This window comes from Aedes aegypti, chromosome 1, assembly GCF_002204515.2.
Source record: "Aedes aegypti strain LVP_AGWG chromosome 1, AaegL5.0 Primary Assembly, whole genome shotgun sequence".
NCBI lineage: Eukaryota > Metazoa > Arthropoda > Insecta > Diptera > Culicidae > Aedes > Aedes aegypti.
In genome coordinates, this window is record NC_035107.1 from 204,521,460 (window position 1) to 204,546,828 (window position 25,369).

The 25,369-nt window shown below is 37.7% G+C and overlaps 2 protein-coding genes and 1 long non-coding RNA gene across 6 annotated transcripts; 1 reads left to right on the forward strand and 2 right to left on the reverse strand.

Moving 5' to 3' along the window:
- Positions 1-6,322: 6,322 nt before the first annotated feature.
- Positions 6,323-7,911, reverse strand: LOC110674600. Of its 2 annotated transcripts, XR_002499028.1 has the most exons (3): positions 7,498-7,911; positions 7,344-7,427; positions 6,323-6,607 (listed from the first exon to the last, which is right to left on the reverse strand). It is a non-coding gene; the product is annotated as an uncharacterized LOC110674600 (long non-coding RNA). The 2 variants fall into 2 exon arrangements; XR_002499027.1 differs by lacking the exon at positions 7,498-7,911 and having other exon boundaries at positions 7,344-7,454.
- Positions 7,912-8,794: 883 nt separating this feature from the next.
- On the reverse strand, positions 8,795-9,531 carry LOC5573371 (DNA-directed RNA polymerase I subunit RPA12). Its single transcript, XM_001660807.2, has 3 exons — positions 9,309-9,531; positions 8,951-9,170; positions 8,795-8,893 (listed from the first exon to the last, which is right to left on the reverse strand). The coding sequence occupies exons 1-3, from the start codon at positions 9,436-9,438 to the stop codon at positions 8,869-8,871; spliced, it is 375 nt and encodes a 124-aa protein (XP_001660857.1). The 5' UTR covers positions 9,439-9,531; the 3' UTR covers positions 8,795-8,868.
- Positions 9,532-10,239: 708 nt separating this feature from the next.
- LOC5573372 (heterogeneous nuclear ribonucleoprotein 87F) lies at positions 10,240-20,904 on the forward strand. Of its 3 annotated transcripts, none has more exons than XR_002503219.1 (5): positions 10,240-10,569; positions 17,440-17,914; positions 18,154-18,666; positions 18,726-18,852; positions 19,343-20,904. XR_002503219.1 is itself a non-coding variant. In XM_021857304.1 (4 exons), the coding sequence occupies exons 1-4, from the start codon at positions 10,519-10,521 to the stop codon at positions 18,791-18,793; spliced, it is 1,107 nt and encodes a 368-aa protein (XP_021712996.1). In that variant the 5' UTR covers positions 10,240-10,518; the 3' UTR covers positions 18,794-18,854. The 3 variants fall into 3 exon arrangements, 1 of the variants encoding a protein (XP_021712996.1); XR_002503220.1 differs by having other exon boundaries at positions 18,154-18,648; XM_021857304.1 differs by lacking the exon at positions 19,343-20,904 and having other exon boundaries at positions 18,726-18,854.
- The last annotated feature ends 4,465 nt before the right edge of the window (positions 20,905-25,369 follow it).

The following is a 25,369-nucleotide window of genomic DNA, read 5'->3' on the forward strand; positions in this document are numbered from 1 at the left end:
TTTCAAAACAAAATGAAATCAGTTTTTATGAAATTCATTGAATTTTCCTTCTTTATCAGCCCAAAGGATTATTCCCGTGATAAGCACGGTCATATATAAAAAGCGTTTATACTAGCAATGCATATTCCTTTTTAATTCATTCCAATGAGTGAATAGACCAAATACGGTTTTAGAATGGTATTTAACTTATTTAGTATTTTATTTCCTTAGCGTGTAGATTTTTATCAGTGTGGTCACGTAAATAACACGGCACCGCTCAAATGTCAATGGGTGAACTCGTGCACGGGTCCATTGATGCTGTAGCTGCTTTGTGTTTTGGTTGACTGGCAGAATCAATGAACTGTGGTAAATTGTGGTCACTGTTTCCAAGCCTGCATCTCACATCTCATCGTCACCGCATCAATTCGAATCAAAACAAACAACTATAAGACCTGCTGGCAATTATTTCTGGCCGCATCTAGGAATTCTTTTGAATGCGCTTTTCCGTTCATCCGTTTCGAATCTGTAAGTTGTGAGCCTGTCCACATCATTAAATGCATCTCGTCAACAAACATTGCCATCGGTTTCAACGAACACCAATAGAGGCGTACGCGTGAGGTGAGATAGCTTTCCTCTGTTCACGTGTCAAGCGTGTGCTAGAATAAGGGCGTAAGTCGCATGATCGATTCCTCTTCATCGATCCTCTCTTCTGTAAATAAAGGTGACAAGATGAGGTTTTGTTAGCATTTTTTCGCTTCTGACCGCTTGGCAGCGATGCATTCTTGCCTCCTTAAGTAAAAATATGCTGACAAACATGTGTCTTGTCACCTTTATTCACAGAAGAGAGGATCGATGAAGAGAAATCGATCATGCGACTTACGCCCTTATTCTAGCACACGCTTGGTATATATGTCATCGTTAGTGAACGGACATCTCGTCGATTGCTTTGAAATAGGTCATCTCAAGCGTGTGCTAGAAAAAGGGCGTAAGTCGCATGATCGATTTCTCTTAAACGATTTTCTCTTCTGTGAATAAAGGTGACAAGATGCGGGTTCGTTAGCATTTTTTCACTTCAGACCGCTTGGCAGCGATACAATCTTGCGTCCTGAGGTTAACTGATATACAGTGGGGATTCGCTCGTTGGGGGTCCGCTACATGGAATGACTCGATGGTTGGATGTTCGCTGGTTGGAAAATATTCCAACTAAAAAGCACTCGAATGTCAAGATAATATGTCAAACTGACTTTGACGTCTGAGTACCGTCGCATTGAAGTCTCCATATATAGAACAAATGTGTATGTATATGTGCGTTTCGTGACGTTTTGCTCTCTAGATGCGTTAGTCTGGAGCATTTTCACCAGCCGTCAGTCGTTCCAACTAACGGGTCGGATTCGCTAGATGGAAGGCAGTCGTGTTCCAACCAGCGAATTCCCGCTGTATATGGCCGGTACGCTGATCATAAGTACTGTGCAAAAGGATAGGACAAGAAACGGTCAAGGAATGATTCCGCTACCGAAATTACTTTAGCTGTACGCAGCTGAGAAGTAGAGTTGATTTCATAACGTCGGTAACGCCTGCCATACAAATCAAAGGGAGCTGTCACTTTTCCGAACGGAAAAATGTGCCGCTCAATTATTCCGCAAGTAAAAGTGACATTTCGCTCATACTGAATCAGCTGTCAAAATTACTTTGGTAAAAAGGAGAAATTTTACTTGAGTGATTTACGTTTCAGGACCGTACTTGGCTATACCTATCATTAGGTTGTTTCCCTTTGACAGCGGCAAAATAAACAACTCAGTGCAAAAAAAAATCTACCCAACGTTAGTTTTCGAAGTCTCCGTGATGGGTTAAAACAACTTCACGTTAGGTAAACTCGAAAGAACCCTAATTTGGCTTATTCCATTGAACTTCGACGCTGGGTCGGTGCGTCTCTCTCTCTGTTTTTGACAACATTGCTGTTGCGAGAGAGGCAAAACAACCCAACCGTGGGTAAAAACTGAATGCAATTTACCCAAATTTGAGTAAAAAGAACTTATTTTTTGGGTAGTCTGATTTCTCCGTGTATGGACCTTTGCACGACTTCACTAATTTGACGTTTGAGCTGTGCCGTATTCACTACACTGTAAGCTCAAAGTACCCTTTAAAGGGTAAAAAAGTACCCTCTTTGATAGAAAATAGTATGAAAGAGGGCATTATTCACCCATTCACGGAGAAAATGGGAAATTCTAGTTAATATATTTTATATGCGATTGAACTCATTTGTGATATTTATTTATTGCAATGCTTTAAAAACAGTTTCATTCTAAGCTTTGCTATGCATAATTTACCAATATCATTAGCTGAACATATTGATCATCCGATATTGCTCTGAGGACTTGCACGTTGCTCACTTTCAATCGTTTACCAGCAGTATTGTATTTCCCTTCCTGAACGGGTTAAGTGTGAATGTTTCGTTTTTTTTTGCTATCAGATCAGAATAACAGGAAAAAAACACGCTTGGTAAGTTTATCCTCCAGACCGCACTTCCCTGATGTGGAACCATATATTCTAAATATTGCAATATCGCTTTTCCCCAGAATATGATCCCGTTCTTCTGGAATTTATACCATCGTTCAGAAACGCAAACACTGATCCAGGAACGCCAGCGATAAAATCTGCACTACTTTCATGGAAACATTCACCATTTATCAAGCGCAACTTCCAAGGATCTTCAATTTACAACGGATTTCTCCGCACCATTTGCAGTGACTTGCAGCAAAGGGCAACATAAAACCAATTATATATGAAAATGCGGGAAATGGATCTGGACCAAAGCGGGACAAAATTAACGGATTAAAAGAAACATTATTTATGAGTGGCAAAAACAAAACATAACTAGATATAATTTATGTGAAAATAAATGTGCTTCATGCAAAAATTCATAACATTAAATTTTTCTGGACTTTGTTTGCCGTGATAAAAGAAAAATAACTAATTTTATTCATAACACATGATTTTAGAACTTTAAGCCTGATTCGCTGCTGACAAGTAATTTCTTGGCCTATCTTGATGCACGGGAAATTCCTGCAAGGAATCGATCAAGGAAGCGCTTTTTTTCTGATCGCAGTACGCAGTTGAAAAGAAATGTCAGTTCAAACGGGAGTCGCTGTAGAAAATTTCTGCAAGGAATCGGCGAGAAATTTCTTTAGCGATTCCTGTTCAGCAGCAAATCAGGCTTTAAGCGTGAATTGCATAATTTCCGAATAATCTTTCACCAATATAAAACTCGTTTATACTAGCCAAGCTTAATATGCTAAAATGCATCGCAATGAGTGAATAGACCGAATAGGGTTTTAGAATGGTATTTAAGCCATCTAGTATAATATTTTCTTAGCGTGTTATAGAGAGTTGACAAGTGCCCATTATTTTGACAGCTCCTATATCTTCAAATAATGGGTATTTTTCACACATTAAAGGGTAATGCGGAGTTTAAAGTATAGTTACCATGGTCACGTAAATAACACGGCACCGCTCAAACGTCAACGAGTGAACTCGTGCATTGGTCCATAGTATCATTTGTACAGTGTTGCTAGTTTGTTCGCAATGTCGGATATTTGTGAAAAATGCGCCAATCACATAACCAGCAATTCGATAAATTGCACTGGTTTTTGCTATGGATGTGTACGGCTTGAAAAAATCTTCTATCGAAAGCGCGATTTTCAACTCATTGGTGTCAGTCATCAAGGCGAATGAATCCGTTGTGTGACAGTGACTGTACATTGTCAAGGACGTTAGCTTCCAACCCTCTAATGATAGTTAACAACCAAAAGTCTATTAACAGAACTCTTAGAATGAAGCATCAGATCGCTCAACAAACGATCTAGTAGGCATGGCAAATCATCGACGCCGCCCTCTTCTAGTAACGTCAAAGCAGAGCGTCTTGTCTTTAGTGGAGCTCTCGTTTGCTTGCCGCAATTCTAAACTCCACATTCGGCGAATCCTGCCAGGTTTTGTTACAATTAAATTACATCTTTTCGAACGTTGTTTATCATTGGTGAGCAATCGAGAGTTTCCACTAGATTTGGTTGGTGCTACGTTTTAAAACTTGAAACAATGAAAAGGCAAGTAAAAAGTGAGTAGTGTACGCAAGAAAAACGTAAAATAAATGGTGACTGAAATCTTCCGTAGTGCTTCATTGTGAATAATTTATACGCAGATTTATTTCCAGCATTTCATAGAAGATTGGTACCCAATATTCCTTTCCCGGCTAGACACAATGACCAATTAACTCGAAGACGAATGCAGATTCCTGTAAGTAATGCCTTTAAATGTTTTCCGCACATGTGTACAGGAAACAAAACGAAAAAATGTGGCTGGTTGAATTATGAGTTATTGGAATTATTTGTGTGTATGATACACTCAATTTAAGATTTGGCATGTGTTCCAAATAACAAAAAAATCGTTTCACAGGAAAAAAAAGTGATTGTAAACAATCACACGTGCGTGTAACCAGCCTACTAGGATAAGTTACTTTTTGAACGTAGCAGCAATGCAACGCCTATGAAATTCGTAGAAATGTACTGATCGAAAAGATGGGAAAACTTAAATTCACGAGAATTGTTTCAACTTTATACACTTAATTCTCAATCAACCTATTCCTTTTCGCCCAGAACAGAATTTAGTTTTAAACATCCGACAGAGATACATTGTTTTGCCCAATGTCTTTTCTTGAAGTTGATTTGAAATTGTTCGTCTTCTTTTTTACATAGCATTCTACAGGTTGAAATTTAATTTTGGTAGATTTCAAGTTCCATGTGTTTTATTTTGTGTTAGTTCTCAGACTATGTTTACTCTATTTCAAGCAATTGAAATAAAAAATATATAATGAACTCTCGACCAAAATAAAAACAGTGCTTTGATTGAGTTATGTTGAGCAAGTTTGATCCGGGGAAACAAATATACAGCAATTATTATTACCTTGACGCATCAAGATCTGGGTGTGACCAATATTTGGACAATCAGATAATTTAATTGTCAATTAATTAGAATAGTATATATGGTAATATATTTCTGATAATATTAACAATAAGGTCGCATATTGTTTTGAAAAGCAATCTAGTAATCCGTACGATTATAATCAAACCGAGAGTAATTTCCATTAATACTAACATACATATCAAAGTCTGTAACTAATGCGTAAACATATTTTAAACAGTGAAATATAAGAAAATATGTGCCGATTTACGTAAAAGTGTGTTCTAGTTTATAAATATCAGTTAAAGTATTTTCTAGTTCAAGGTCAGTAAAACTAGCTCAGATGAATTCATTTGCGAAATTATTTATTTGGATACGATTTATTTGTGCTGTTCGGAATTTGAATCAAGGTGTTCGGAATATGAGACACAATGAACCCAGTGTTCGGCATTTTTATCAAAATGTTTTTCCCTACCTTTACGTAAAAACAATAAAAGTTTTATCGGCACACCCAACAGCTAACAGTTGACTTTAAGAAATTTAGAAGAAATTTAAATTTTCACAAATGTGAGCTAATTTATGCCCCCAGATGCATTTAAGGTCATTGTTAGCCTTAAGTGTTCGAAATATTGATGCATTACTGTATTGTTTTTATTTTCTTTTATGTCATCGTCTCAGTGTTTATTTGTTCTCCTAACAAAATTATTGAGCAAAAGCTAGTGAATTTGGATGTCGCAATTTTGTTCAAGGGAAAAAAAAATTCTTTAACGTGAATGGTCGTAAACAAAAAATTCCTAACGTAACTGGTGGTTTCAATAAAAGAAATGTACTTAACATGAACAGGGTTATTTCTAACCGGAGGGGAAATAACTATCGAGCTGTCAAATTTTAACTAAAAGTTAAACGAATCGATGAAACGGTTCACAGCCTAACCAATAGAAGTAATAAACCTTAGAAGAAGAATGTCACTGGCGTCGCTGTCGGAACATCTTTTGCTGGCGGAGGTAGGCGGTGCTATAAATGTCAACGCGAAAATGTATGCAGTTTGACACTTATGTACCCAACATGTTTCTGAGCGAGAACAAAGGGAACACCAGCGACATTATTCTTCTATGGTTTATTATTTATATTGTTTAACCGGATTCGCGATATTACACTGAGCCAACTCTCCAAGTCGATGTTATATGGTGGACATATAATTTTGCACTATTAGAATTTCATATAAGATGTATCGAAGAACGAAATCATCGACTGTAAGTTATATGTAATGCATATAGTACGCGATTTGGGCAAGCATGTTACCGTTATGTGCGATGAATATGATTTTTGCGAGCGGAGAGCTAAAGAGAAAACTATTTGCTTTTCATATAAAAATCAATGAACAAAGTTTGTTTGTCGTATATGGAACTCTTATATTTTCGATTGTTCTTTCCATATGATTTATGTTAGTGAGCTTAGCTTGAATGTAATAATAGTATTATAAAAACAAATTTGGAAATTTTAGCTTCACATATGTTTTATTTAGCCATCTTTACATTCCACAGATAAGGAGTGACTGTTCGTCTGTGAATGAAAACTATGAATTATCAGGGAGATTGATTCACCTATTGAATGAAAGCTTTCAGGATGAAAGCTTTCAAAGAACGTCTTTCGGTGCCTAGTCCGAGTGGATATTCTACAAAGGAAAAGAAATCTCAATAATAAAGTCTTATGGCGTTTTCGGTTTTATACCTGGGGTCACAGCTGACCCGACTCGCAATAAACGAACGAAAACGGATCCAGGTTCGAGTCAAATCGAATGTGTCATACCTACATTCGAACTGTCAGCCACAAAGTTTCATGAAATTTCGCTTCTCAGAGTGCAAAATCGTAAAATAATGTCTCAATATTGATGCAATAAATATTTCCGAATGCTTTCGTAAACATCTCCTGTTATTAAAATTTTGCTTTAAGCTAAGTATGCTGTTCCGCTCAAGAAAAGTAAAAATTTCTGCGCAAGAAATGGTCAAGAAATTTTGTACAGTGAGCTCCATTTGAATTGACATTTCTTTTCAACTGCGTACTGCGATCAAAGAAAAATGCTTTTCTTGAGCATTTCTTGCAAGAAATTTCCCACGCATCGAGATAGGCGATTACTTTTCTGTTGAAGAGCATACTTCGCTTTAATCGTTAATTTTGATAATTATAAAAATGTAAACAATCAATTTTTGACAGTTGAACCCTGCTCAGGTTGGATCGCAAAAAATCGGCAGAGCGAACCTCGTTGTGTTTGGGTCAAACCTGGGGCGGATCCGGGTTCGACCCGACCCAATAAAAAAACGTTTTGACAGCTGTTAGAGCGGATCCAGGGCGAACCTAGGTTCGCCCCAGCAATAAACGAAAACGCCATTAGTTAAAGCGGGGTTACTTACCGAGGGTGAATAAATTGAAATAGTTGTAGGAGCTCGATCCGTCATGATACATTTTCGGGATGAATATTTTCCAAATTCTGTCAGCTGGTTGAATATATTCATAGAACGGAAAGTTTGTTTTAAATGATAGACTTAATCAAAGCGATTTACTTACCAAAAAAATGAATTTAAAGCTTGACCTGAACTTTTATTGATCCACGTTCTTTGCAATGTCGCCAAATCTGAGGTGCAAACATGATACTATCTACATGACATTCATCCATATAGGATGCACTATTTGAAGAAGCCAGTATAAGTTATATGCTCTGCTGATAACTCGACATGTACTGCATACATGATGTGCATATAACTTAAACTAGTTCGTAGCTGCGTAATGTTTATTAGGTGGCAGTTACATTTAAACTGTTTAGCATGTCAAATGCGTTAGACGTAATTTGAAACATATATGTCGATTGATGATTTGATCTTATATGATTTTTCTGATAAAATAGCTTCACGGATTTATTTCAGTGTAGTCGATAAAAGCATTGAACGCTGCAACGATCTTATTATGTATCCGGTAGAAATCAAGACCAACATTTATTTATGATTATTGTTTTCTCGGGCCCCGTGCGTCGCAGCTAATATGTGAATAGTGCGCTGTGTTCATAATAATCGTAAGAATGCAGCGCTACACTAAAAAACTGATTTCAAAATCGCGCGAGTTGAGGCGCGTCGCGAGTCTCACTGGCGCGATCCGGTTTGGTGGCGGTGCGACAATATTTAAATTTATCACAAACCTGGCCAATACGAGGCATAAATATGGTAACATTTTTAAACGGTTTTTTTTTTTGCATATTTTGGAACGGGTCTGGGTCATTTGGCATAAAGGACATTTGACATAAACAAATTTCATCAAGAACATGCATATTTTGAAAGAAGGGATATAATTTTAGGTATACCAAATGACCGTTATGCCTAATGGCCATTATGCCAAACGGCGTTATGCGAAATGACCTAATACCAAATGCATTTAAATGGCTTTGTTTGCAAATGATCCGCTCCCTTTTGGAACATAGGACTAATGCGAACCGAACGGCAGTAAAGGCCTAACATCAAAAATAGAGACTTGCATTAAGATGAAAATAACCATCATTGTTGTACAAATTTTCAAAACCAGTGTTTAGCTCAAGTTTGAAGCAATGTTCATGAAAATCTATCATTGCATTACAATTGCTATCTCTAATGCAATGATAGATTTTCATGAGGATTTCTCAAAAAATTGAACGACTGGTTTTTCATTTTTGGTGATTGCTCATGATTGAATGATGGATTCTTGAGCCTTAAAATGGTGACCAAGTCTCGAAACAAGCCCCGTTAAAGCGGAATGGATCAATACAGGAAGCTCAGCATATATGCGTATACTACCTAAATGAATGCTGTTCACATATTACAATGATTGAATCAGTGAATTTTAAGTAAAAACAGAAACACTTTACCATCATGAAAGGCATTGATCTACATTTGCTTCCTATACTACGCTATTCTACGAATTTTCCGCTTCTTTGAACCTGTAAAAAATCCAAATATTAATTCAACATTTTGACGAAACGTGAGAACATTCTTACTGGCACTTGGTACAGGTGAAGAATACGGTCTGTCCTTCATCGGCCGATCTTAACTGGAGGGTAGCATAGGACATTTTGTCGTTGCCGCATTTGGGACACTTCCGAGACACAATGGGGCCATCTGCGGCATCCGCTTTCTGTCTATCTTGTTGTTGGCCCGCTTTTTTGTTCTCGTACGAATTGAAATGTATCGTGTAAGCCACTTCCATGGTTCCAAAAGCTGAAAATCGAAAGCACTGGTTAATTACAAAAGGCACCATTTTTTTTTTTTTTTTTTTCTTTATTTGAGTGTATTTTAACGCACGAGGGCTAGTTCTACACTTACAAAAGGCACCAGTAATGAAGAGTGCCGACTTACCTCCTTCATTGTACACTTTGTGGCAATTGTAACAGTGTACCGTTCCGGTCATTCTCATCAATGGAAGTATGGAACCGCAATCCGCGCAAAAACCGGGAGTAACCGACGTGTTATAATCCATGTTCAGCATCTGTTTGGAAGTTTTACGGGAATCAAAGGAAGCAAAGGAACGATTGATTTCGGCCGCATGCACGCATCGTTTTGCTATGAATGAAGAACAAAACGAAAGCTCGAAAACGAGCAAGGTATCATACAAAACAGGTATAGCCAAAACGGCTGCGTTCCTATCTGACATTTCGGAAGGGACACTGAAAACAAAATACACCCAAAATTTGAGTTTAAGCCAAAGAGTGTGACAAAATCTAAAAGAAATGTTTTTTGTACTCAAACCAACGGAAAACATTAGAAAATTGAGTGAACATGTATTATTGGCCTAAAATTAAGCGTTTGGCACTAAAATTGGGACAGGGCTTTAGGACCCTATTAAACATATCGCATTGAATCGACGTATTTGTTGCGCTTTTCATTTGTTCATCATTTTGTTTAATGTTTTACGCATCAGCGAGATATTATTGATGTCTCCTACCCATAAAAACATACATTTTGCCCCTCCCAAAACAATCAAAACAAGAACACTGGACGCCATGTTGAATTGATGTTGGGTTGGTAAATATTGGATCATGCCACCCCCCCCCCCCTCCCCCTGAGTCATTCCATGTAACGGACCCCCAACGAGCGAATCCCCACTGTCCTCGATATTAATGATAATTAGTTTTCACATTCGCCCTCATTCTAGATCTGCATTAATTTTCAAATCTTTTCATATATCTAAATCTTGGTAAATGGCTGCATCCTGAGTATCGACCGGCAATTTGACGTTTCTGCATTTTCCTTCATTCGCTTTGAATTCGCCGCCGCGCGTTCGACGGAAAAGTACATCTTCGGCTGCACTTCGGGTTTGACTTTCGTTCGGTGTGGATCGACAACGCTTGTGATTTTTGACGCGTGTGTTTTCTCGGGACCAGAGAAAAAGTGAGAAGTATTTTTTCAACCGCATAAAAATCTGCGTTTTATCGCTGTATGTGCTTAAAACCCGGTGAAATTCAGTAGTTGAGATTCTCCGGATCGTAAATATAGCAGGTGAAGTGTCGATTTCGTTCGATTTGGCAGAATTTTTCCTGTTTTCCCCAAAAGCCGACAACCCGTAATCATGAGTGAAAAGGAGCACCAACAAAATGGCGATCACCAGAACGGAGATGAGGTAAGTACCCGAGCGTTTTTTTTAATTGCTGTGGCTGAAAATCGAGTTATTTAGCCAGTCAGGTAGTAAAATTTTAACAGTTATTTCAGGTAGGAAGTGGTTTCGGATAAAATGTGAGAAAAATTAGTCTAAACCAGAGTAATGATAATGATGGCTTGGCTCATCAGCGGCTTTTTGCCGCCATGTTGAAATTTCTCCCCAAATGACGCGTCGCGAGGTGCGCTTTTCGTGTTGCATTTTCGGTTGCCACCACGACCGTTTTACGCACTCTCTTTTTACAGACAAAAATTTGGCTTCATTCGCCTGCGTCTTGTCTTTTTGCGGTGCATTTTGTTCCGATCACCTCAGAGCGATAAAAAAAATGATAACGTTACTTTTCCCCGCATCAACATCAACCTGGTTTTAAAATGCCGGCTCGTTGAAGAACGGAATGACATCATTTTTTTTTGCGAGGTCAATGGGCTCAGTATTTTTTTCTTCTCTTGAAAGATTAAATAGGGTGCCGGTACCAATGGTTGTAATGTACCAGTAGATTGGACTATGGAATAAAACGTTCATTTTTCGATAAAAACGACATGTGTTATTTTTGGTGGAAAGATCGTCTCTAGTTTAGTCGATTTGCCAAATTTTAGTTTTTTATTCTATCAAAAAGTCATATAAAAAATTAAGTTTACTCAAAAAATTTGCTCCCTTGCACCAATAGTTGCCGTCGTGTTCCAGTAGTGGATCAACGTTGGAAGCAGTTTTTAAAATGGATGTATAAAAATGAAGAAAAGTCCCAGAGATGATCTTTATGCTTCATTCGAAAGATATTAGTTGTTGTTCCGAAGGAAAAATGTTAAAGCTATGTAAAAATTTACCATTTTGTTTGGAATTCCTTGTATCATTCGCGAACGTCTACTACTGGAGCACTAGCGCAACTACTGGAACACGTGTACCAATAGTGGCTCAAGCGATTTTATGTTAAAAAATTATGTCGTTTTCGTTTTTAGGAACTGGGTCGGTGATCAACACATAAACAAACCAACGTCAAACAAAGTGTTGTTCGATCGAACCTGAATCGGGTTGGGGTTGAAACTGTGATTCAGAACGGGTTGCGCCAGTTCCAACCTAGGTTCAAAAACGAATTCGACATTAGTTTCATCATTCTTTATATATTTTTCTCATATAGTAGAGGTTGAAATCTTTCTGTTGACGCCAAAAGATCTCTGTTAAGGTTTTCCGTTATTTTGTTATGATTTTTCGATTTACGTTGTTTCGACAGAACCTGTAGTTTTAAGCCTAAAGCTAAGTATGCTGTTTTTCTCAAGAGAAGTAAAGAAATTCCTTGACTGAATGGGTAAACAAAATTCCTACAGAGAGCCCCCTTTGAAATGACATTCTCGCTCAACTTTTCTAAAGGACCTATCTAACATTGAGAGGCTCTCTTTGTTTACTTTCTCTTTAATCAATAACTGAGTCACATTAACCTTCTCTGTTGTGTTTTTTGTATGAAACGCTAGTCAAGGAAATTGCCTTTCGATCTATAGTGCAAAACTTCCCAAAAGCTTTAGTATTCTACTGTTATAATTGAAAGAGAGCGAAAGAGGAGAGAATCTCTCATTTGTACGTAGGTCCTTTAGTAATGTTCAGCGAGATTAAGGAAAATGTGATTTTCTGGACCATTTCTGGGAAGAAATTTTCCACGCATCGAGATAGGGGATTCCTTTTTTGTCAGTAGCAAACCAGCCTTAACATGTTAAAAAGGCCTAATAGGCTAGAATAAGTTATATCATTCAAGAACTTGAATCAGGCTATCGACATGGATGGAGACACCATCTACTATGGTGACAGAGAGCTCGATTGGCTTGTCAGATGGATCGGGCCCGGGACATCCTGTCTACTGCGACAGTTGATATAGGGCATGTCCATTGCCTGAGATTAATCAAACCACTACCCATGGACCAATGCACGAGTTCACTAATTTGACATTTGAGCGGTGCTGAATTCACTTGTTGCTATGGACCGATGCACGAGTTCACGAATTTGACGTTTGAGCGGTGCCGAATTCACTCGTTGCTATGGTCACGTAAATAACACGGCACCGCTCAAACGTCAAATAGTGAACTCGTGCATAGGTCCATGGACCAATGCACGCGTTCACTATTTGACGTTTGAGCGGTGCCGTGTTATTTATGTGGCCATGGTAACCAGTGAATTCGGCACCGCTCATACGTCAAATTAGTGAACTCGTGCATTGGTCCATGGACCGATGCACGAGTTCACGAATTTGACGTTTGCGATGCCTAATACACTTGTTTCCATGGTCACATGAATAATACGGCACCGCTAAAGCGTCAAATAATGAACTCGTGCATTAGTCCATACACAGAGTTGCGCGAAGAGGCTTCTTTGATTGGTTGTTCTTCATCTTCGAAAATTAGCCCCTATCTGTTTTGCTGGTCTGCTTGATAGGTAGACGGTTTGACCAGAAACGTCTTTGGTCTGACAGATCGATTGGTAGATTTCTAAAAACCTATTCAAATAGATTCAAGTCAAAAAAGTAAACCTAGTTTATCAATTTTACGTATTTCGGAGACGAAATTCTATACCTACTGCTCTAAACCCATTCGATTTTGTACTCCAGAGCGTTTAATTTCCGGATTTACAAAACGACGTAAGTAAGATTTTCAAATTTCACATCCTAATCACTACTTCCACCGCTCCGAGACAAAGTAACTTAACCACGAATTACAACAAAACATTATTTGAGTTGATTTTATACTGGTACATAAACGTCGTAAGTAACTTATAATTTGGTCATGTGTGGGAAACAATAGAAACTACCTAGTATTTTAACGAAAGCTAATTGTTTGCAAAATTTAAGAGATGTACACGGTGAAAAAAATGTTAAAAAGGTGATTCATTTTAAAACAGTTTTAGAAGACAGGTTTGTGATTCTTCTTAATTAATTATCTCAAAACCGAATGAAACCTACTTACGTCGATTTGAAAAAGTAATCGGATGACTTCGCCGTTGCTTCCCAGCTTGCGGTTGAACACCCACTTACAGTCTACAGGTCTAGATCGTTGGATAATGTAACAACCTTCAAAATCGTATTCTCTAGAAGGATTGAATCTCCTCCATAGCGCGTATCCACATGTCACGATCCCTGAGCTCTTCATTGCTTCTTCAAGCCGGTGGTCAAACCGACCACATCATGGAATCGTTGAGGTGGCATCCCTTCGATCACACGAGTGGAGCGACGAGCGTTGTTTCTATCACCAAACTCCTCCGGTCCCTCTTTATAGTAGGTACAGTGACTCAATTTCATTTTCGTACGGGGCATTGTTTTCATATCAAGTTGGTATAAAACTATTAAATGGTGCATAGACTTCGATATTCTTTATCAATAATGAAGGTTATAGGTGTCATCTAGTGTTTGGCAATGACAAACTGTATTCATTTCAGGCATTACAATCTCATCTAATCGAAGAGATCATCTTCATATGGTGGAAAGATATTATCTTCAATCCAAGAGCGCATTGGAAGGATACCATCTTTAAATCATATACATCTAGAGATTTTCTTGACAACTCTTTGCCATGCAAACCATTATACGTATGAATCAATATTCAATAAAGTAATTTGTTGTTAGTATTATTCTTCTGACTAACTTTGCCACATATAAAATGATGTCTTGTAAAGGCTGATGTTGCAGATGTTGATTTTTAAAAAATATTTTATTGGGGAATTGGGGCTGAAGCTGTCTCAAAGAAACGAACCACTAGAACCAAATAAAAAATACATATATTTAAAATATCCAGCTGAAGGGCCCTAGGATTGTCTTCCATGTTTTCCAGCATTTAAATTTAATTTTGAGTATAACGCTTAACTTAGGATAGAACGTACATCACATCCTATTTTTACTGATGTAGCATGCTGGAAACCCTATAAGAAAATTAAATGAAGAACTGCTTTTTATATAAATGTGTTCCTTTCACTTACTTTCGTTTGCCGTTTGCCCTCCAAACCCATTGTCAAACGGTGACATAGTCAAAACTGTTTTCCATTACCGCATGGATTACTGTGTTTGGAAGATTTCATCGAGCATCAAATGAGTCAAAGATATTTATGACAGATCGATCAAAGAGCTCTAAGATGATATTGCATTATTCGATCCATATCTTTCTCAGATGATCAAATGATGAGATGAAATGCAATGCCTGATTCATTTGCTTAAATCTTTGGAATAATGGAAAAGTATTGAGATTGTGTCTATAATTTACCCAATTCCATATACAGCATTCAAAACTAATATTATTTCAAAGATAATTGAATATTACGATGACATCAATTATGTGGAGGTATGTACAGCCTAGTTTAGGGTACTTTATTGTAAAACGAAGTTCGTAGTTCAAATAATTTTAACAGACAAGTTCAAAATTAACATTTACCTGTTGTTTAGAATGAAAATTTGGTTTACATTGATTAAAAATATCATTTTAGAAGAGTTTTGAACGTATGGCACAACAATTTTCTGAACTCAAAAGGGATACATACTGTTTATGATTTCTGTAAACTGTATATATTTCAACTAAATTTCTATCAGAGCTTACGAGTATAATCTATAGATTGGATCCAATGACAAAAATAAAGGTTATTGTTCGAATTATTGAATTTTATAGCAAACATCATTGGAAAACTGGCATTTCTCATAGTTTTAACTGAATTTTATATATGTCCACTAATAAATTGTCCAAATGTATTTCACTACATCTGAACATCATAATAAAGCATTTCAGTAATCAAATAGAGCTTCTAAATTTAGTTTTGAACGTTGTGCGTATGAATTTTGGTAGGTGTACGAATACGGAATTGGGTGAATTTTAGACATCAATTCAATACTTTTCTATTAATCCAAAGATGAATGTAAATGGAAACATTTTGTGATTGGCAAACAATAGATGACACCTATTACCTTCAATGTGGATAAAGTATTTGTAGCTCAATACTTCATTTAATAGTTTTTTACTAACTTGATGTGGAAACAGTATCCTGTACGAATATGAAATTGTACCACTGTATGTGCCAGATTCCGCTCGACGACGTCGTCAAAACGGATTGTATCGTCCTGCCTGGTTATCTTCATCGTTGGATGTAGCATTTTCAAAACCGTTGAATTGAGACTCACATGATTTGTCGTCATACTGGTCATCGTCACTCTCGACGGGCGTGTCAGTGGGAGCCTCATCGTCCCTCTCAGGTGCTGTAAAAGCGGTTGACATGTCACGGTAAACTATTCCGCAGTGTACAATTTCGTAGTTTGTATCATTCAGCGGTTTATCATTGATGATTTACCCTTCTTTTGAACATAGAAAGTCCTTCAAATTACGCTGTTAACCTTCCAGTCGTCGCGCGGTTTGCCACTGTCAGAACCAACGCGCTGCTGTTGTGAATGAAAGGCGAGGTTTTTTCAGCAGTGTTGTTAATCTCGGTACAAGCCGGGAAGTAGTACTGATCGCGAAACGGTATGCCGCCAAATGGTATTAATCACGAAACTTGCTCCGGCCTAATTAGTTTTGGCGTTTTTTGGGGGTTCTCTCGGGACTGTTCAAGCATATGGGAGTGATTATTGCTGACTCCTTCACGAGATCACGAAAATTTCCCTATTTATTTTCTTCAGGAATAATTGAAGAATTCATTCGTAAAATGGTTTTAAAATATTTTTTTTTCAAATATTTCTTTAGTGTTCTTTAAAAAACGTTGATTAACTTCAGGATTTTTGCGGGTTTTCTTCATTGCTGGCATTACGTTCCAAGTGGACACGAGCCTGTTTCTTCGCTTAAAGTTATAATAATAACCCGATTATGTGAGCATTTTCACAATTGTTTACTGATACTCTCTCAGCCAATGGATCATTAAAATATTCAAAACGGCCGCTATGGAAAGCATAGATAGCGCCACCGTAGTCTTGTGTGTTTGACAGAACAGCAATGCTGTCACAATATTAAATCCCATATACAGTGTCGCCTTTGTTTTGATGCGGTGAGCACTGACAAAAACTACCTTCAATGATCCATTGACCATCGGTATTCTTTATTGATTGCTATAACGTAGTCTGATTAAGAATTTCTATGCTAATGCTAAAGTGAATCATGGAAGTGTCCAAGTAGTTCTGCACCCTATCAGATAATTTCTGGCATAACTCTTCAAAAAGATATCTCAAAATCAATCAATTTCCAAAAGCGATATGTAAATGGGTTTTTGAATGGGCTAAGAATATCTTAAATATATTTAAATGTAGGTACTTGAAGAAATAGATTTAACAAGAAATTATCTAAATGACCCCCAGGGTGAATGATATTAGGGCTGGTGGTAGCGAGTCACTTTTTAGTGACTTGGCCACTATTTTCGACCCGGTCACCTTCCTATCTTATTCGAGTCGTCTTGAGTTAGTCTAAAATAATTGCCGTTCTGAATCTACTGATAGAAAAATAATTTACAGAAATTATGTCGCAAATTAATTCTTAGACTTCTATTTTTTCTCTGCTAGTAAACTTCTGATTTTTTTTTATATTATTACTTTGAGATTTACTTTGCCTTCTTACTTACTTTACTCAGAGATTTACTTAGCTCAAATCGGCTTGAGCATGAGCAAGTACTCGGTTTTATTCAAATGACCTAATGCCAAATAACGCACTCCTCGTTTTAAGGGTGTGAATTGTCACAATCATGCAAAAAATCGTTTATTCAGGCACGTATTTTGTACTATTCATAACTTCTTACAGATGGTTAAACTAAAATTACGGACAAAACTTGTCCAAAGATGTAAAAAATAATGTTTTGTCATTGCTAATCCACGCCCGAATTCGTTTTCACCTCTTCTAGGAAATCCGCGAGCCGGAACATCTGCGGAAACTGTTCATCGGCGGACTGGACTACCGTACCACCGACGAAACCCTGAAGGCCTACTTTGAAAAGTGGGGCAAAGTAGTGGACGTGGTCGTCATGAAGGACCCCAAGACCAAGCGTAGCCGCGGGTTCGGTTTCATCACGTACTCGAAGCCGTACATGGTGGACGAAGCACAGAACAAGCGGCCGCACAAAATCGATGGCCGTGTGGTGGAACCGAAGCGGGCCGTTCCCCGACAGGACATCAACCGTCCAGAGGCTGGTGCCTCCGTCAAGAAGCTGTTCGTTGGAGGACTGCGGGATGATTTCGACGAGGAGCACCTGCGCGACTACTTCGGTGCCTTTGGCAATGTTATTTCGGCTTGCATTGTTACCGATAAGGAGAATGGCAAGAAGCGTGGTTTTGGATTCGTTGAGTTTGACGACTATGATCCAGTGGACAAGATCATCCGTAAGTACTTTCAATGGGGTGGAAAAGGGTTCGTGACAGTCTCCCGCACCAGATGTTTTTCAACGCGATAAAACGACTCTGAAACTCAAGGGCTGTTAGAGTGACATTTCTTGAATTTGCGACTTCAAATTTAGTATACACGATATGTTTGAGGTATTCTTTCAAGAGACACCGCCTTTTGTTAACCTATAAAACATTTTTATGACATTGAATAATATGTTTCATTTATTTTCCTACAGTACAAAAGAGCCACACCATCCAGAACAAGATGTTGGATGTGAAGAAAGCGTTGCCCAAGCAGGAAATGGATCGGTACAAGACCGATGCTGGCCGTGGAGGTGGTGCCGGTGGCGCCTGGGGTAGCCAGCAGCGCGGTGGAGGTCCGTCTCAAGGATGGGGACAAGGCGGTGGCCGCGGAGCTGGTGGCTGGGGACAAAGCCAACGTGGTGGCCAAAATGAATGGGGCAGTGGCGGATACCAGCAGCAGGGTGGATTCAATAACGGCGGCTACGGTAATGGTGGCGGTTACAATCAAGGAGGAAACTGGGGCGGACAAGGAGGAAACCCGTGGGACCAAAGCTGTGGCCAGCAGGGAGGCTGGGGCAATCAGAGCGGCGGTTGGGGCCAAGGTGGCGGTAGCTTTGGAAATGAGTTTGGCAATAACTACCAACAGGGATACAGTGCCGGTCCAATGCGCACGGGTGGATACCAGAATCAACGGTCGGCACCATACGGTATGGAGTCGTACGACGGTATTTATGCTCTGTGATAGGCGGGTTTAAAGTTTCAGGGTTTTGATTTATTTTTTTAGGTAATCAAGGTGGCTTCGGAGGAAGCGGTGGCGGCTACGGAAACGCTGGAGGCAACCGTCGGTATTAAATGATTACCGAAATACAAGCTAAATGAGAGAGGCTGGGACGCACGCTCTATTGTAGAAGGTAACTATCGCACATCTTGTGAGTATTCGTAGTCTTCTAAATGTTTCGCGTTCCTTTTTGTTTGCTTCGTCGAAGGATGATTGCAAAATTGTAATTTTCCATTCATTTTCTCGACGGTCTCCCTTGCAAAGGTGGGAAGAACATGGGAATGTCTTTCACGCTTGGGTGATAACATCTAGCATTGTTCGTCGATTATTAGTTGTCTGATAGGGATGAGCTCTCTGGTTAGGCTTGTTTCGTCACATTTCGATCAAGTGTAGAACATCTAAATTAAAAATTTCGTGATTTACCTAGCCAGAGGTAATCACTTGATTTAGTTTTCACTTGCTGCACTTCCTATCCAATTTTACTCTTTTCTGTGTGATTTGTTATCCTTAGCATTCCACAAATTGTAGGAACAAAATCAAGATTTTATCTTTCCGTCACCGTTAGTTGTCTCTACTTCTCTAATGCATGGTATATATCTTCTTGATTTTTGCCTTTCCATTAGGTTTTGCAAAGAACAGTGAGACAGATTACAGGTCAGAATCAGTCGAATAGAGAGAAAAATGAAGGTCAAATAGGCGTGTGAGAAATGAGAGGAAGAAGCCAAAAGAGGAAGGAGTATGAAGAGAGTGCAGGAAGGAGAAGGACAAAGCATTCGTATTTGTTTTATTAAGCTAACCAAGGAAGAGGAAACACAACCAGAAACACAAGTATATAGACAAATCATTCAACAGGAAGACGCAGACAGCAGCAGGAGGATGAGAAGTGATTTTTATTGACAGAAGCAGAAGAATCTTTAGTGAGAAGGAGAATCCTTGAGGGTGTGAGAAGAATTGGAGCAAAGAAGAGGAAGAAGAAGCAACCAGCAGCCAGGATAAGAAACCAGTGTAAGATGAAATTGCATAACCATCTCAAAAGTACAATCAGCGCGCAAAGACTACAACAGCAGAGCGATATAGTAAGAGCAGGTTAATTTCTTGGGCTGATGATTATATCCCATCATACATCTTCGTCGGCGTTCCTCACCCCCTCTAGGCTCACTTTCTGAGCTACCAGCCCAAGTCCAAGAAGAATATTAAGAAGGTTCTTCATATAACAATAGATCTCCGACCCCTTTTTATCCTACTTATATTAGGATATGCGGGCAGCAATTTTCCCTCTCACGCAATTTTCTTCGTGTGCAAGAATTTATTGTTTTCATTTTTTATTGTAATGCAGTAGTAAAACATGCAGAAAAACATTAAGCGAAATCTAGTTCTAGAGATATTTAATTTAAGAATCAGTTGTAAGAGAAATGTATCTTTTCTCGCAATATACACAACACATAATATTGATTATTATAACAGAAAACAAAACATAGTAAAGGAATGCCTAGGTAAGCAAACAAACTCGTAAAAATCGTCCATCAAAGAGAATATACAAACACTTTAAAACATACACAAACTAAAGAACTAATTAGATTGAGACTAGCGAAAATCGACAGATGGTAGTGCAGAACATTTACCGAGGGAGGGATATCCGAGGGTTGGCTGAGAGCTTTATCATCTGTACATATTTTCGGAATTCTCTTTCGAGCTTTATAGTTTGAATTTCCATTTTCTCTGAAGTGAAATTTCACCAGAATTTTTCATTTATTTGCTGGTAATAATTCTAAAACCTTTACCGTGGGTTTCGATTTACTTGTCTCTTTTCTTTCGTTAGATTTTTATTAATTTATTATTCAGTTTGACTGATAATTTTTACCACGTTTTGTTCCTCTTCGCTTTCCCTGCTTCGTAGTCAGAAAAAAAAAAACAAATTCAATCAATACATGAGATAGAAGTTACAAGCTGAGTAAAACATTACCAAATTTCCTCCGTTTGAGAGTCTCGTTGCGAGAAGGATTCCTAGAATTAGAGCAGTCATGTGGAGTAGCTAAAATAAAACAGTAAAGGAAACTGAACAAAAAATATCTGTACTAACAAGTAGATGAGCAACTTAAGATTTAATCAACTAAATGTTCAAATCAAATAATTTTCAAGATAGTAAAGGAAACAAGAAAGTATAGTAAGAGAACAAAAACTCAAACCAGGTTGTTTTTATTTAGCAATAAAACGCGAGCGCGCAGCAGCCACTCGATTCGAATAGCCTTGCCTTCGATCTTTTGATCTTGTCTTTCGCCGCAGGTTTTACTTTTCAATATAGCAAAAGTCGTTGATACTTCATGGTTAGTAACCGCGTCTCCCATCGTAAGTCATATCCTAGTCAGTATCATTTTGTTCGTTTATGATTTTGGTTTATATATTTTAATTCTTTTTCGTATTAAAATGTAAATCTTAAAAAGATTTATCAATTTATTAGCAATCCAATGTTTGGGAGGAAAGGAATAGCTTTAGCTAATCCCCGAGATCCCAATTGACTTATTAACGTCAAAGAAATTATCTTTATATTTATTTATTATTTTGCTTCAGTTCATTATCCAAAGCCTTTCAGAGTTTAAACGCATCAGTTGTACACTTTCCGATGCACTAATCATTTCCCTTCTTCTCTTTTACGTTCGTTGTTTTGTTGTTTTCAAACGTAGTTGCAAAGGGTGCGTTCTCCTTTTTGGTGATATCTGTCCGGTGATCCTGAAGCTCCACGGCCCTGATCTCATGAAACGGATACTTGGTTTCAATAGGTTTGGCAAAGGTAAGTTTAAATGCTCATAATCATCTTTACAGATCGCGGGACGCTCTGACGTCATCGAGGATTTCGACCTTTATACGGTGATACAACGCATAGGGTAAATGTGCAATGGTAACGCCAAAGTCAATCTCATTTTCTATGTAAAGTTGCTCTTGAGAAAATTCAATTTTCTTCAACTGACGACTAAATACATTTTGTATATTTAAATTGACAATCGCCATTATTAATTCTTCCGAAATAACCCAATACTAAGCATTAGGAACTGAAGGTCGAAAGACAAACTAATAAATGATTGGCTCCACGGGAAATTCACACTTCCCTTTTTGTTCGACCTTTTGTCTTTCGTCCATCTCTATGTTCGATATCTTGTCATGATGCATTATATGGGGATATTCTTAAGTATAATCGTTGGTAATCCCAGATAGTAGGGTAAATCGCTAATTGTTGAACGCTACCCAAATGTTGAACGATCTGTACAAACCATGTTAAAACAGGAAATTGAACCATTTTCAAACAGTTTGAATAAATTATACAGATTATTTTGTAAGTTAGCTGTACTATTGGACACAATAAATTTAATTAGCACATCAATTTCTGAAACGAAATATTTATTGAAAATTTTTATCGGTAGGTGGAACGAAAATTTCAATTCTCTTAAAAAATAACTTAAGCTGGGCTGCTATGAAATAAGCTGTGTGGTAAAACATACTACGTATATTGGGTTAAGCACCTATTCACGATATCAGTAAAAGTCTACTTTAGTTATTTTCTAAACATCCGTACAATTTACTCGTATCTATTGATTACATAAAATCATTTGCAATTGCACTTTCGTTTCACATACATTTTCCATTTGTTGAACACTAGCATAACATGAAAGGTTTGGTTTCATCAACAGTATTGCCAGATTTTTTATTTTCGTACCAAACATCTATAAGGTACCGCGGGGCAAGTGGGTAAATGGGGTAAGTGTAAACACTTGATATATTTTACTGAACATGTGAATTAACGTTCTAAACTCATGCGTAAACCTTTGAAGCCATTGAGAACATTACGATAGGTAAGAGATTTCTGAGATGTTTCAGCCATTATTGCATAATAGAGCAAACAATTGTTAACCTGTCAACTGTTACTCCGTAACAAGTTGGCGGCGTACAATCTTATTTTAATATTTTCAGTGGAAAAAAGTTGCGGAAAATAATTTTCTGTACCGCTTCTTAGTTGTCCTCTGTGACAGTTTCAAACTGCAATAAAAAAAGTTTTAGAATTAATTCGACGTAGACCTAAAAATAACTAAATTTAAAGACCGTCAATTTTCTTATCAGGTGGGGCAAGTGAAAAGTTTATCATTAGAGATTGAATTTGTGTTTTCTCTTTATGTAGCATGGTTCGCAATTATCATAGAAAAACATAACGTGCTGATGATTCAAGAAACTCTATACTCAAGCGTTAAAAGCTATTAGAAATCATGGAACTTCGCTAAAAGATGTTGCAAAACATTACAATATTAATATGTCACTTCGGGCAGCCAATTAAAAGGAAGACGTTGACTGAAAAGTTGCAATATTAGAAAACACACGGAAATCTCGTGGAATGTCTATGTAAAGCTAGTTCAAAACATAAAAATGGGGTATAGGTCTATCCACATAAAAAAGATTCTAAATACGTTATTGAAGGATTCCGTTTGATTTCTCCCGAAGAGTTATCCGACGTCATATCCGACTTTCTCAAAAACAAATAACGAGCGGTGGAAATTTTACAGAGCAGAAATGCAATTGCTGTCCTATAATGTAAGAACTAGCATTGGAAATGTTGCAGTTATAATGGTGTAGAATCATTTCAACTAACATAACTGAACAGAAGAAAATTCAAGTGAATAGAATAACATTTTCTTTGTTTACATGTTACTTATGTTATTGTTCATTGGGAAGCCTTAACAAATGTTAAAGCTAATAGAAATCGTGAATATAACTGTTTGTTTTTGAATTTATTATTCAAAACAGTAAACTTTTCACTTGCCCCACTTTTGGGGCAAGTGAAAAGTAAGGAGACATTTTTCAAAAACTTTTTCTGTATTTTTTTCTTCAATTTTTCATAAAAATCAATTTCAGCATGCTGCTTATATTTGGTGGGAGTCAAGCTAAAAAATATACACGACCTCATTTGTTTCAATTTAAAGTCTCTAGAATTTGAAGAATCTCAACTATGCGAATTCCATTACCCACTTGCCCCACGGTACCTTATTGAAATGGAATAATGCATAACACAATATAGTATTGTTTTTTGCTTTAAATATCTGTTGAATAATTATTATAAAAAATCCTATAATGGTGTATGTTGCAATGGTGAAAAACGCGATTCAGAAAAGTATAATTAATTGCATCCCATTCCCATAGCCATTCTGATTCTTTTTCATTCGAATTTCACTATCTTCACAATGCCATCACCGTTTGTTTGTTTACACCATGATTGAAATTACGCATCGGCAGCCGATTTATCCGGAGTATAACCTCAATCTCGCGATTGTCGAAAATAATGTACATTAGGAGAAGCCGCTAAAGTCTATGTCTATGGAGTGTCGTAGGGGACGATTCACTTCCGTTTCAGCCCAGAGTGGTCAGGGAAAGTGCTTCGCGGACCTAACCCTGGCCTCACAACCGACGAGGAGCGCGAACTTGCAAGTTGAATGAATGCGGGAGTAAAACGGTCAATATTTAGCGACAATCGTTCAACATTAGATGGGTTATGTAGGATGTGTTCAACAATTGTGTATAGAACTATCTTTTTAAATAAATATTTTTTCAATTAAAAATGGACATTACCGTGCTAAAAATGTTACAGAAATAATGTTAAACAATCGTCTACGGTGTTGAATGCTCTTTAGCAACCTTTCTATCAAAATTTCCATGAAAATCAAATAACAAAAAAACGTCTATCTTAGCCGTTCAACATTTGGCGATTTACCCTACCTTCGCAACAGAATTCAAGCTCAAGCAGTTGTTGTCCATTTTACTCGTCGTTCGTGAGGTTTTTAGGCATTGGCTGCTACATCTGGAACGCTGGAAATCAAATTAAGGTACCGCGGGGCAAATGGGTAAATGGGGTAAGTGAAAAAAATTGGTATATTTTACTGAATATGTAAATTAACGTTTTAAACTCATGCGTAAACCTTTGAGGCCATTCAGAACATTACGATAGGTAAAAGATTCATAAGATTTTTAAACTATTATTGCATAATAGAGCGAAAGATTGTTAACCTGTTAACTATCACTCCGTAACAAGTTGGCAGCGTACAATCTTATTTTAATATTTTCAGGGTATGGGGAAAATATTTTCTGTACCACTTTTTAGTTGTCCCCTCTGACAGTTTCAAACTGCGATAAAAAAGTTTTAGAATTATTTCGACGTAGACCTTAAAATAACTAAATTTTCAATTTTCTTATCAGGTGGGTCAAGTGAAAAGTTTCTCATTAGAGATTGGATTTGTGTTATCTCTTTAAGTAAGCTATAAGTAAACCCGACGGGTTCGGGTTTGAAAATTTTTATTTTTTCCGGTTCGGGTTCGGGTCGGGTTTGAAGGCTAAAAAATTATCGGGTACGGGTCGGGTTCGGGCTTGAAAAATGTCGGGTTTAGATCGGGTTTGGGTGAGAATTGTTCACAAAGTAACAACCTGAAAGCTTCCCAATGCATCAGAAACGATGAATTTATCATCTTTTCGAACCCGGGTTCTATTCGGGTTTTTCTTAGAAAACTTTTTCGGGTTTCGGGTTGGGTCCGGGTTTGCTTTTCAATTGTTGTCTCGGGTTCGGGTCGGGTCCGGGTTTGAAGGAATAAAATAAGTCGGGTACGGGTCGGGTTCGGGTT